The sequence below is a fragment of the Colobus angolensis genome, unplaced genomic scaffold (assembly GCF_000951035.1).
Source record: "Colobus angolensis palliatus isolate OR3802 unplaced genomic scaffold, Cang.pa_1.0 Scaffold125, whole genome shotgun sequence".
NCBI lineage: Eukaryota > Metazoa > Chordata > Mammalia > Primates > Cercopithecidae > Colobus > Colobus angolensis.
The window spans coordinates 7,893,299-7,907,973 of record NW_012113697.1 but is presented as its reverse complement, the minus strand read 5'-3'; the positions used below and the strand labels follow the sequence as shown (position 1 = coordinate 7,907,973).

Below are 14,675 nucleotides of genomic sequence, written 5' to 3'. Positions count from 1 at the left end.
TAATTTGTTAGTCTTTCTTTTCCTTTAGGCATCTATGAATGCAATTATGGGGACTTAAGATGTCTTCAAGTAGGTTTAGGAACTATGTCATGAAATGTGTTTTATTTTCTGTGCATTTTAGCCTGAGTGCCGAAAGTACTCTTAAAAACTCCTGCTCATATTTTACAGAATTTCAGTTCAGTTCAAACTGTGGAGTTAGTTTATCAGGTGGTCAGAGGGTTGGAGTTTTGTTTGTTTGTTTGTTTTGAAATGAAATATTAACCCATAGAAAGAGGGGGAAAATGGTTAATATAATGAACCAAAATAATCAGATCATTCATGGTCATAGATAAAAGTCATTTTCTCTGTTCTTTGAGCTTGAGCTGCAGAAATTTACCTTTTTAGAAAAAGACATTTTCGTATTTGTAGTGACTTAAATGGACTAATTGGACCTAGCAAAGTTGCAAGTAATTTTCAGAAGTCATTAAACCCATAGAGATCCCGCTGGCTCTATTTTGCTTTCCCACAGTGACCATGCTGTACTTTTTACCATTGTCATACACATGCACACAGATTTCCTTTATTTGGTGCATAGGAAACATTGTTCTCTGGCAGAGAGAAAATACATTCTAACTCCTTTCCCTACTCCATACAATGATTATATGGAAACAAAAAGAAGAAAGCAAAATAGATGCAGAATTAACAAAATGTGTTTGTCTTGCAGTGTTATAGCAGGTGTAACCTCTTGTCTGTCCAGGAGACTTGTCAGAACAATAGACTAGCCACAGAGCAATTTTGTTTGCTGTAAGAGCAGCTCCTCCAGCTTTGTTCTGCCTGATTCAACCCACTCATTTGAACAAGGTTCACAAACTTCAGATGCATTGAGCTGAATACACAGTATGCTTGCAAACAGGTAGTTACCCAGTTCTCAGGTGGATTTGCTTAAAAGACATGACCAATTTAAATATCTTAAAGGCCTTAACAACTGTACAAATACACTTCCTAATGCAGGTTCCCACTTACTGACTTTGAGTAGAGATGAATATGAAGACTTTACATAGATTTTTTTTTATTTTTTGGTAAAAGCATGCATTTATAATGAGACTAGAAGAAAGATAACTAAAAGAATTTGCTGTAGTGGTGGTCGTTTTATGAAGAAAAAAAGTATTTTAAAGAAAAATACAGATTATGAAACTCCAAAGGACAATTACCAAAATTATCCTATGTGGCAAAATCAGTACTTAAAATAAATTTTGATCTTCCAAACCTTAGAAAGTGAAATGTTTTCAAAAAAAAGCTATGATGTCAACGTGAAAATGAAACATTGTAATTCATGATAGTGTAAGTTATTTGAGAAATAATTTTCATAAGGCATGTGAGAGACTTGTGATTGATTTCAATATAAAATAAGGTAACCTCCTCTTCCCCTATTCCCAAAAAAATCCCATAAACCAAAAACAACAAACAAAACAATCTAGGCACAGCCGGAGAAAGTTCAATAAAGATATACGATTTTGATGATGATACATTTTATTGAGAATGACTAAATAGAAAGTGATTGTTTAAAGACATTTGATAAGCTGTAATTAATTTGAAATAAATAAATCAAGAAACAAGGTACATCTTAGAGATTCTATGAAAGTTAGTGTACACCTATCTGAACAAGCTGATCAACTAAAACTATAATAGCTCTTAATGGATCAAATTTATTTGAAATTTTAAGTCAAAGTATTTGATTACTGACAATATGAAACTCTTGCATTTCAAATGACATGCTGTATAATGCTCAGTGATCCCTACCAAACCCTAAGTAATGAAATCAACTGATCCTAAATATCCACTGAAAAGAGCATGGGATAGGACTAATGTTTGAAGGAAAGCTTGGAAGTAAAGCCACCAGCTTACTGATGCTCATTTATAACTAAATCCACTGATTATGTCCCGCCTTAGTTAATAAACTGAATTCAAACTAACCAGCATACCTTGAATCGAAGATCTAACTTATTATACCAACCCAACATTCCAGTTCAAAAATCAAGCAAGTAGAAACAAATGTGAACCACAGCATTATACATCCTGCCAAGCTGGAGGGCAATTTACTCGGAACCTGCCTTTTTGAATTACATTCACCTTATTGTGAGAGAGATTACAATTTTCAAATTTTCACTGAAAGTGAAATTGATATAATACATTAGTGGTGCACTTAGTATTATCTCTACAAAGAGAAAACGAATTACACGTAAGGGGGCAATGATAAAGTATTTCATCACATTCGTCTGACCATCAAGTGCACAACTTTTGTATCACAGTCATCACTGACATTCCAGTAGTAAAATCAAGTGTAATAATAATTATATTTACTCTTTAATTGTAGCCACTTCTTCACTTCATATGTCATTTATAAACCTCCTATACTGTCATTTTTTGAAATTAAAAATGTTTTAAATAAAATCATAAACAGTGTGGGGCTTTGTATTTTGCAACTGATGAGTTTGTTTGGCTAGCAAGGCCAGCCACAAACTGTTATGATTTTAAATTATGTGGATGCCATTTTTATGTTTTAAAAATTAGAGTAATTCCACTATCAAAGATAATAATAATAAAAAAAATTAGGTTAAAAACCCAGACACACTTGTGATATTCAGTTTAAAAGCCCTCTTGCAAAAGAGATTTTGAACCACAAAGTGCTACTAACTAGCGACAGGAATTTCCTAAATTCAATATTTTCCCAGCATGACTTAGCAATGACTTCAATGTCAGAGATGTAATACAATGAGTTGACACTGGTGCATTAACATGATCTTGAGTCTTCAGTTAAAGAGAGAAATGCTATTGAAAAATCTAGCTCATAAAATCACCTTGTCATTAACATACATTTTAAATGGGTTTAGGTTAGAAATAATGCCTACTAACATTTTCTAAAAAGTTTTCACTTGTTTACAATGAGTACGATTATGAGGGGTTTTTACCAGAATCCACTCACCAGAAAAATGAACAGCACTACAGCTACTCTGAAGAAACGCCAGTCCATCTCTGCTGGATTCTCTTACATCCAAGACCAAGGGAGTTTTGTTTGTTCTTCTCTGTTCTTTTTCTTTCTCCCACTCAGCTGGTGTCTGATTAAAATAATTTCTCAGTAGATGTTCTTACATGCAGGCTTTGAGGTGTTTCTGCCTTCCTCTGGGAGAAGGACTGAAGGTACGTATAACCAGTCTGGATCCCCACCCTTAAAACTTGGGCTGGTCTCACTGAAATGCTTGACAAGATCATCATTGCTCCCAGGTAAAAACTTGGGGACACACCCTTCTTCCAGCTGAAAAGCAACTCTCGATGGGGCAAGGAAGATTCACTCCTTTACTGAAGGTTTTCAGTAGCAGGCTCTTAAAGTGAACAGAAATATGGAGGGTTATACAGGTGATGGGGGCTTCTCACCCCATGCTTTCTTTACAGGTAGTTTAGTTTCTCCCCATATTCAACAGGCAGGTATAACTTGAATGCTCGTATTATTCATTGGATTTGCTGTTTATAGCCAAACCCTCGGGTCATAGTAGAAAATTACAAACTTTCCATTTTAGTAGATGTTGGGAAAGTTTCAGTAATTTTCAGCTGTTAAGAGAAGGAAAATTTGCTAATGTGAGTGAGGCTTTTTTAAAGTTATTAATTCAAACAAGTAAAACCGTGATGCTTACAATTATTAGATCCTCTGCATAAGTCACAATTCCCATTAACTGACCAGCCTTAAGTCTGAGGAATCCTCCATTTTCCCTCTGAAAGAATGATTTTCTTTCCCTAATTATTTTTCTTTCTTTATGATTCTTTTTTTAAAATGCAATAAAACAAAAAATTTAAATATTACTAAACTTAATTAAGGGTGAATAGTGAGGACTACCAATTAAAATCCTGATAATAATTTTAAAAATGAGATTTGGTGCCTGAAATACTAATGGAAACACAGAAAGCTGCTCAGCAGGTGAGGTGGGTTAAAAGTCAATGACAATTCCCAAGCACAGAGCCAAGAACCTGTACAGTGAGCCAATTAGAACACAGGGAATACACTGAAGAAATGGCTGCCTGCACATGTAGATGGGAAACTGAACGCAGCCCTGAGGTTTGTGAAAATAAATAGCAACCTTTACAAGGCAGCATTTGGACACATTTTTGGACTCTCTTCTCTTCCCCTGGCAATGTCTAGTATAAATATTGTGAGTGGCAGGAAGCTCATAGACACTGGATGCCCTCAGAGTTTGAAACGGCTACTTGGAACAAGAGACCTATCTGATGAGATGTTGATTATGGTCAAAAAATATTCAAAATGTCTCCAAAAGGAAGAATATCTCTGAGGATCAGAGAATCTATAGAAGGCTGTCATTTCACTACAGATTTGTGGCAAAGAAGATGTGTGGTTTGAATTTTCATATTATCCATCATAGACTGTAGAGGGTAGGAGATAGGCTGCCCATGTTTATTTGCAGTGAATAGGAATGCCTATGATTGTAAATAGCAGATGTAAATAAATAAAATTTAGAAAGATGGGCTGGTCAATTTTCTCTAATGAGAAATGCCAAGTAAAATAGACTGCATAAACCTATGACTTAGTCTGAGCAATATATTAGTATCAGGTTGTCTGACCATGAATAACAGAAGACTCACTGGGCACCAGAGACAACTGGACCTACTCTTGCAGCTTTCCAGTGGCAAGTCAATGTTTATGTACCTTGGATTCTGGGCATGATGCTAGGGCATGCACGGGGCCTTCTTCATCCATTAAGTTACCTTTCCTTAAACCCAACCCTGACTCCACCTCTAACTCAAAGCCTCGCTCCAACCATCCTATCTGACTAGGCAATTCATAAGGCAGCAACCTCTCAAACATCTTTCTGGAGAGGAGGTGTGATAGAACTCCAGCACTGCAGAGCAGCGTCTGTCTTGGCAATCACATGAGAGCCATTTCGATGTTAAACACAGTGGGAGAGGGAAATTATTAACCACTTTCTCTCCTTTGCCTCCTTCCCTGCCTTTTTCTGTTTCTTACTCATTTTAATGTCCTCAGAACAGTGCTATCCAGTAGAACTTTCTGTAATACGAAAATGTTCTCTATCTACGCTGTCAGATGTGGTAGACACTTACATTATAATATGTGGCTACTGAGGATTTAAAATATGGTTATTATGACTAAGGAAAAGAATATTTAACTTTGCTTAATTTAAGTTTAAATAACCATACGTGGCTAGTGGCTACCATATTGGACAGTGCAGACATCGTTGCTTTTGTTGTCTATCTTCTCTCTTACTCCAAGATTTAATTCCTTCTAGTTTTTACAAACTCAACTCTCTCAATCTACCCTATGCCTTTTCTTAACTGAGAACTCCACCATTGTTCCAGCTTTCAATTAGCACATTTATTTAGTTTTCCTTCATGTACTCCTATCTCAGTTGGTCCCTTTTCCTGACTTAGTGGTCCTCTTTCCCAATGCCATGAGCTAACATACTTTACAGCACAGGCAACACAAACCGTTTCATTTCCGTATTCACATTGTTTTCAATTCTTTCTTCCAGCAACCTCATCTGTAACCTCACATCACACTGTTGCTTCTTCTTTCCCGTCTCAGTGAACTCCTTTTCTTTACTCTGAACGTTGTTCAGTATGTGTGCCTGCACGTACATAGCAACAGTTCTTATTTCATAAAAATTTTGTGAAATTTGGGGTGATTTTTCTGTCTGGAATTTCCCTGGTGAGCTGACAAAGTTCTCTATAGAGACTAAAATTCTCGAGAGAAGAGGATTTTCCTCTTTTTAATAAGGCATTGCAAACTCCAGAATGTATCTTAAGTGTTTGCATTTCTACATTTGTTGTTAGCTTGAAATATTGCAATACCTTTTAAGAAAACAAAATAATCAGGCTCTATAAAAGTAATTTTGAAAAACAAAATAATCTGGGTATTTAACTAAAGGTAACACGTTTTATTGATCTAGAAGTTCTCAAGCCTAAAGACAGTAACTGTTTTATCCACCTTCATTTACATAGCATCCATAGCATGAATTCATATTTCAGAGAAATTCTTTGGAATGTGCTTTTTTCCATTTAGCAATATTTTTAAATTGATATATAATAGTCGTACATATTTTTGGGGTGCATGTGATGTTTGCATACCTGTATGCATTGTTATAATGATTAAATCAGGGCAACTGTGACATCCATCACCTCAAACATTTATTATGTCCTTGTGTTGGGAAGCTTACAATTCTTCTCTTGTAGCTACATTGAAATATACCGTAAAATACTGTTAACTATGTTTTAATGTTATATGTGAACCTTTAGTTTTATATATGTGTCTAAATTATCCTAATGAACTCTACAAATTGTTTAAAAAATAGGTGAAAGGTAAAAAACTTAAAACTGGAGGATAAATTGAAGTAAATATGTTAGGCATTATATGAATAAAAATTTTCTTTTTGCCTCTATAGTGTGTTAATATTCCCATGAGATACATTGATTGTAGATCTTGTTCACATTGTTTAAAATTAAACTATTCCTCAAAGAGTCAATGTCACATCCATGTATGTCTGGGAGATGGGGGTTGCATTTTAGATTTAAAGACACTTTTCTTTTTAATATATAACAATCACATGCAATGTTTGGTTGGTAAGTGGATTTTTGGTTTGGACAAAAGAGCTATACAAATAATTTTGGGATATTGAATATCTTGGAAAATTTAAATAGGAACTGTAGAAAAGTATGATCTATTTTATCAGGTTATATTATATTATGTCTTTTTATTTTTTGGGGGATGCATCTAGCTCTCTTGCCCAGGCTGGAGTGCAGTAGTGCGATTTCAGTTCACTGCAACCTCTTTCTCCCAGGACAAGTAATTCTCGTGCCTCAGCCCCCTGAGTAGCTGGGTCTACAGGTGTGAGCCACCATGCCCAGATAATTTTTTGTAGTTTTAGTAGAGATGGGGTTTCACCATGTTGCCAGGCTGGTCTTGAGCTCCTGACCTCAAGCGTTCTACCTTCCTCAGCCTCCCTAAGTGCTTGGATTACAGGTGTGAGCCACCGTGCCTGGCCACATTACGTCTATTTTTACAATTATGTGAATTATGTTAGGAGTGAAATGTCATGATGATGGAAATTTTCTTCATGATAGTTCAGCAATGAAACAGATAAAATAAATATGACAAAATATTAACAACTGTTAAATCTAAATCATAGCATATGGTTTTCTTTGTTTTGTGTATATTTGAAAATTTTCCTAATAAAAGTAAAAATAATGAACTTAAGTAGACATCAGCAAATTATTGCCATGGGTCAAATACGGTCCACTGTGTGGTTTTTGTTTTTTTTTTCAGTTGAACACAGTCATAGTCATTTGCATATAAATTGTAGCTCCTTTCACTCTACAACAGCAGGGCTAAGAAGTTATGACAGAGACCATGTTGGCGTAGAAAGCCTAAAATAATTACTTCTCTTGTCCTTTACAGAAAATGTTTGACAATCCCTTGACTAGATTAATAGATTATAGCTTGCAATACGAAATATGACTCATGAGTAGATTCGTTGATTTTAGGAGAAGTCACAAAATTGATCTCAAGGATGTGAACAGAAATCATGATGACTGAAAGTAACTATTAAAATTTAAAAACCTAGGCCAGGTGTGGTGGCTCTTGGCTATAATCCCAGCACTTTGGGAGGCCGAGGCGGGTGGATCACTTGAGGTCAGAAGTTCGAGAGCAGCCTGGCCAATATGGTGAAACTCCATCTCTACTAAAAAATACAAAAATTAGACAGGTATGGTGGCAGACACCTGTAATCCCAGCTACTTGGGAGGCTGAGGCAGGAGAATTGCTTAAACTGGGGAGGGGGAGGCTGCAGTGAGCTAGGATGGTGCCACTGCACTACAGCTTGGGCAACAGAGTGAGACTCCATCTCAAATTGAAAAAAAAAAAATAAAAAAACCAATTACTGGAAAAAAAAAATTTATAATAAAACTGTAGTTTTAGTTTTATATGTTTAGAGAGATTTTGTTTATAATTGACCAAAATAATCTACAGCCTAACTCTTCTTCCTTTCTTTTAAACTAGATCTAAGAGAAATCTTAATTATTTTTCTCTAGTCAATTCTAAAATGAGAATTCAACAGCATTACATCTTTTTATGCCTTCCTCCATATAGAAACAATGTTTATGAACAAGGGAAAATCTTAAATGATTTTGAGAACTGTGACCTCTACCTAATACGTGAGTATTTTATGATGAAATAAGAATGGTGAAAGAGACTAAGCTATTATTGCCTGTGTTTTGAAGAAGTTAAAAATACATGATAATTCTGAGTATTGCTACATGTTCATCACTGTACTAGGCACTGTGTTCAAAACAATTTTGAACTCTGCTCTTAAGGAGCTTACCTTGTAGCTGCAAACACACTGACACAGAAGTATTTCTACTCCCTTCTGGAAGACTGTTCTACTCACACACCTACGTGGGTTAGCCACCATCCCACTGGAGTGTTTGGATTCCATGTGCAACTTCAGGCTTTTTTTTTTCTTGTAATATGTTATCACCAGGCCAGTTCTACAGCATTTATTTTTTTGGCCTACGATATTCCTTGCACTATACTAGTGACTGAGGTTACAAAGATGGATAGAATACAGTCCTTGCCCTCATGAGGCTCCAAGCTAAGTGGAATGGAGAAAACAATAGATTTTTTTTTTTTCCGCTTGCTGAACAGAAGCATACATAAGATACTTTGGGAATCCATAGCCCAGTTTTATTGGAGGTGACATGAGAGAAATCTTATAATGTTAATGGCTACACATTTGTGGCATAATAGAACTGATTGCTAAAATACTTAATTGCTTCCTTTCTTTGTAGCTTACCTAAATCTCTCATCTTACACTTTAAATTTTATAGTGTTTAATTGAATACAGCCATAGTCAATGGCTTCTATTGTCTGCACTTTGCCTTTCGGTCTTCATTTCTGCTCTCATTGTTTTTCTCCACATCCCCCTCACCTGGCATTGCTGTGCATACTTCTGATTATACATTTTGTATCCAAACTCTTCATTTTAATCCATGTCGTGTTTCTTTTCTATAATAGTGTTTCTAAAACATTGCTTTCTTTATGTCATGCTTCTTCTTAAGAAAGTGCTGTAGGCTGGGCGCAGTAGCTAATGCCTGTAATCCCAGCACTTCGGGAAGCTGAGGCAGGAGAATGGCTTGAGCCTGGGAGTTCAAGACAAGCGTGGGCAACATGGAGAAACCCTGTCTCTACAAACGAATGTGAAAATTAGCTGGGTGTGGTGGTGCACACCTGTAGTCCCAGTTACTCAGGAGGCTCAGGTGGGAGTATTGCTTGAAGTTGGGAGGCAGAGGATGTACTGAGCTGAGATCATGCCACCACACTGCAGCTTGGGCAACATTAAGACCCCGTCAAAAAAAAAAAAAGAAAAAAAAAAGAAAAGAAAATGCAGTAACTCCATATTTCCTCTCAGATGAAGATGACTTTATATTGTGAAAACATTATGGCAAATTTATGTCTGCAGGTTATTTATTGTATTTGATGGAAACAAAATGCCGTCACCCTTATGGCCTTAAGATTTTTCCACCATTGCCTTTCATTTTTGAAGACCCGGCTTTTGATAGTGATGATACCAATATGAAAGGTAATAGTTGTGATTGATGTTTGTCCAGGATATTTTTCATTTACGGGTACGTGTATGGCCCATGGGCATGTGAACAGCTTACTCCATCATTTTCAGAAACTGTTTTTTGACTATAGTTTTAAAAATCCAGTTGCACTGATGTTTCCTGAGCCCTGGTAGGGACTGCGCTAGTTGCCAGGACAATTAAAAAAAATTTTAAATTTTACTTTAAGTTCTGGGATTCATGTGCAGAACGTGCAGATTTGTTACACAGTTAGAATGGCTATCATTAAAAAGTCAGGAAATAACAGATGCTGGAGAGGATGTGGAGAAATAGGAATGCTTTTACACTGTTGGTGGGACTATAAACTAGTTCAACCATTGTGGAAGACAGTGTGGCAATTCCTCAAGGATCTAGAACGAGAAATACCATTTGACCCAGCAATGCCATTATTGGGTGTATACCCAAGGGATTATAAATCATTCTATAAAGACACACGCACATGTATGTTTATTGCAGCACTGTTCACAATAGCAAAGACTTCAAACCAACCCAAATGCCCATCAATGATAGACTGGATAAAGAAAATGTGGCACATATACACCATGGAATACTATGCAGCCGTAAAAAGGGATGAGTTCATGTCCTTTGCAGGGATATGGATGAAGCTGGAAACCATCATTCTCAGCAAGCCAGGAGAAATTTTTAAAAAATAGATAATAGAAGTTTCAAAGTTTAAGAAGGCTATCATCTTGACTGGATCTCAAAGGTGTGATGAGGCAGGCTTGTTCATTTTACTAAGCACACTGACATATGTCGTATGGGAAAGATTTATAGTGTTTTATGAGCCCCTGCAAAAGGGAAATAATTTTCCCATTAAAGGAATTTGAGAGCACTTCATGGAAGAGGTAGATTTTGAAATTTTCAGGATGACTACATTCACAACACATAAAGTTGCAGATGTAAAAGAAGGCAGAAAGAAATACATATTTTTCAGGCCCCAAAGGAGTCATATTGGACTAAGTGTCTCACTTGTGAGAGTTAGCAGGGCTGATAATAGAATAGAATGAAAGCAGAACGTGACGGACTTTGAATGCTCTGCTGAGAAATTTGGACTATATTCGATGGCAGATAGAGAACCAGCGTGGGCTTTTGAGCAAGGTATTGACCTTAAAGTTGTGTTTTTGGAGTTTGTCCTGGAAGCTCTGTAATGAGTGGGTAGGCAAGAGACACTACAGGGAGAAAGATGAATTTGGAGGCTACCATAATAGTTTAGGTAAAGAACCTGAAATAGTGTGGTTTCAGTGGGAAGGGGAAGAGAGATGGGAGCATGATGAAGTTGAAATAGACAGTAGCAGATGGCAGATTCAAAGGGGGTGGAGGAATAGGGTGATGGAGGCTCAGGGGAAACACTTTCCTTTTTTTGAAATTAGGTGCACAGGGAAGATACTTATCCCATTAATAACAACAACAAAAAAAGAATCTGTTAGAGTATTTTGTGGAAGAACTGATCAGTTTTTAACATGTAGTTTGTTTGTGTTTTTTCTCTATTTTTACTTTAAAATTCAAACTTTTATCCAGATTTACAATATGTTAACATTTTGCCCTATTAGTTCTTTCTATGCATAAACACATCTTTTGCTAAATAATTTAAAAGTGAGTTGTAGATATTGTGCCACTTAATTACTACAGCATATACCTTATAATAATAAAGACTTTTGCTACACATTCATAGTTTTAGTGTCTTTGTTGCAAAAAGTACTAAAAATTGACGCTAATGAGCTATTTGGCACATTGAATGAAAAAGAATACATGAGTCCACAGTGTTCCTCAAAAGGGTGGTGGCGGTGGTGAAGAGTAAACTTTTCTTTAGGGAAGATTGCTGGTAAATAGAGAAGAAAATGATAGAAGTAGAAAATTGAGATATTGCACCCAGCAACATAAATAATGGATTCAGACCAAGACCATCAATGGGTATTCATACTATTGAGTAAAAGTTTGTTAGAAAACTAGGAGTTTACATGGTCTCCAAGTATCTCACCATCTTACTGATTGATAAAACCTAGTGTTGTTAATAATGAGACAAACTGACAATATGTACCTCCTTTCATGATGTAATGAAAACTATACAACGTCACACACAGTATTCTTGCCCAAAATATTTAACCTGAATTATCAAAAGAAGAAACAATCCAAAAAACATCAATTTTAGAATTTCTAATAAAAAATAACCTGAATCTTTAAAAAATGTCATTGTTATGTCATACAAAATATAGTAGGGGATTGTACTAGACCAAAAGAGACTAAACAGACAAAGCATGCGAGGCTTAAAACCTAGATAATAGGTTGATAGGTGCAGCAAACCACCATGGCACATGTATACCTATGTAACAAATCTGCATGTTTTGCACATGTATGCCAGAACTCAAAGAAAAATAAAAGCAAATACAACGTTCAATCCTTAATTGGATCACAGAGCCTCCATCAACAATAAAGAATAGCAGTAAAGGACATTTTATGGGAAAACGGGCAATTTAAAATTTTGATTTTGGGTATTTTAGACTCCAGAAAAAAATAAAGTTTTTAAATGTTCATTTCTCTTAGTATTTTTAATGTCATTGGTCTATGTGTCTGTTTTTATACCAGTACCATGCCTTTTTTGTTTTTGTAGCACTACCATGCCATTTTGGTTATTGTAGCCTTATGGTATAGTTTGAAGTGGGGTAATGTGATGTCTCCAACCTTGTTCTTTTTGCTCAGGACTGCTTTGGCTATTTGGGCTCTTTTTCAATTTCATATGAATTTTAGAATAGTTTTTTTTTTTCTAGTTCTGTGAAAAATGACATTGGTAGCTCCATAGGAATAGTATTGAATCTGTGGATTGCTTTGGGCAGTACGGCCATTTTAATAATATTGATTCTTCCAATCCATGAACATGACATGGTTTTTCATTTGTGTCAACTATAACTTCTTGCAGTAGTGTTTTTTAGTTCTTCTTGTAGATATCTTTCACCTCCTTGGTTAGATGTATTCCTAGGTATTTTATTTTCCTGTGTGGCTATTATGAATCAGATTGCATTCTTGACTTGACTCTCAGCTTGAATGTTGTTGGTGTATAAAAAATGCTACTGACTTTTGTATATTAGTTTTGTATCCTGAAACTTTACTAAAATCATTTATCAGTTCCAGGAGACTTCTAGGGTTTTCTAAATATACAATCATATTCTCAGTGAAGAGAAAGAGTTTGACTTCTTCTTTTCATGCTTCAATGAGGCAAATTAAAAAAAACGAGACAACTAAATATGTAGATTGCAATACATGGTGAAGAGGTAATTGTTATAAATATTTTTGCATCAAGTGAAATAGCATAACATGCTAAACAAAACCCACAGGCAAACTAGAGAGGACAAAGAGGTTTTAATTTATATACTTAGTCATTGACAGATGATAAAAAATGGTTCTGCAAACAAATGAGACAAAGACAGCAAACACAAAATGCAACACAGCAACAAGCCGAATGGAATAATCATATTCACTAATATAATTGCTAATGTTTGAAATAATACACTGATGTATAAATTTGGGGAGCACAGTAAAAGAATAAGTCATGACCAATTGAAATTCTTCTTAAAAATGCAAGTCGGTTTCATGTTTAAAAAGATCTGTTACTGTAATTAATCATTATAACAACTCAAATTAAAAAAATAACTTCTATGCATATTTGAAAAACTTGATATAATTAATCATTTGTTTTTAAATGTAAGAATAAATAAAACGAAATAGGATTGTTTCTCACTTAATAAAAATGATGTCTTATACAAAAATCTACTATTATTCCTAGTGTCCAAATGGTAAACACAGTCTTACTAAAATCAGGGGAAAAATAGTCTCACTATTACATTCTTAATGTTTGTAGATATAATAGCCAAAGGAAAATATTGGAAAGGAATAAATATTATTATATTAATAGACCATAAATTTGTCTACATGGGAATTCCAAGAGAATCAATCATAACTTGTAAGACACATGAAAATTTAATTAAAAATGTTGAGTACATAATTAATAAACAAATTAAATAAATAATTATTAGTTACAGAATATAATGAAATAAATATGTCCCACTTAAAGTGGCAACTGTAAGTATAAACTATCTTATAAAGAAGCTGAGAAGAAATGTGTAGCACCTGCCTGACAAAAACTTCAGGCTTTCTCAAGAGACATAAGAAGTCATGAATCAATAGAAAGGTGCTCTTGTTTTTGTACAGAAAGAGGCAATATCATAAAGAGACCTCCAAGTCTTTTGTGTGTGTGAAATTTGTCAAAATTATTTCATATTTCATATGGAACAACAAATAATCAAGAATAAAAATGAACATTCTGGAAAAGAATAGTAATTAGTAAAGTCAAGTCTGACAGATTACTAAACATTGTAATACTATAGTTATTAATGCAATTTGGAACTGGGAAATGAATAAAATATTAGTTAGAGATCCAGAAATAAACTTAATAGAGGAGGTAACAAAAGCCCTCTAGTCTGAAATAAAGATGGCTTTTCAAGTCACTGAGCAAAATGTACATAACTCAAAAGATGGTGTTGAGCATGTGGCTAGCCACTTAGAACAAAATTCACCAACTTCTGATGCCAGAAAAAATTCCAGATGGAAAAAAGATTTAAATGTAAAAGAAACTAATAGTAGGGGAAAAATAATTGAATAAAAATGGAAGTACCTTGAAGTGGGGAATGTCTCTCTAAATCCAGGATCAATAAGGATTGACACATTTAGCAACATAAAAGTTAAAATGTCTATATGTTAAGCAAGCATAAGCAAAACAAAAAGAGTGGCAAGGTAGAAAAAAAGGTTTTTTACATATATAACAAACCAAGGTCTAGTTTCCAAAATATATACTTAACTCTTGTAAAACTATAAGAAAAAAATTGATGACTCAAAAGAAAAATAGGCAAAAGAAATAAAGAGGTCTTTCACTTACATGAACACAAATAGGTCTTGCATTTAAAAACACATAAAATGGCCGGGCGCGGTGGCTCAAGCCTGTAATC

General features: G+C 35.0%; 1 protein-coding gene across 1 annotated transcript in view; it reads right to left on the bottom strand.

Annotated features, from left to right (window-relative positions):
* The window catches only part of DSG1 (desmoglein 1), a 35,312-nt gene extending 32,090 nt beyond the window's left edge, over positions 1-3,222 (bottom strand). Inside the window, exon 1 of the mRNA XM_011933277.1 lies at positions 2,963-3,222. Within this exon, the coding sequence (XP_011788667.1) occupies positions 2,963-3,010 (48 nt within the window). The 5' untranslated portion in view covers positions 3,011-3,222. The remainder of the gene's footprint in view (positions 1-2,962) is intronic.
* Between the last annotated feature and the right edge of the window lie 11,453 nt (positions 3,223-14,675).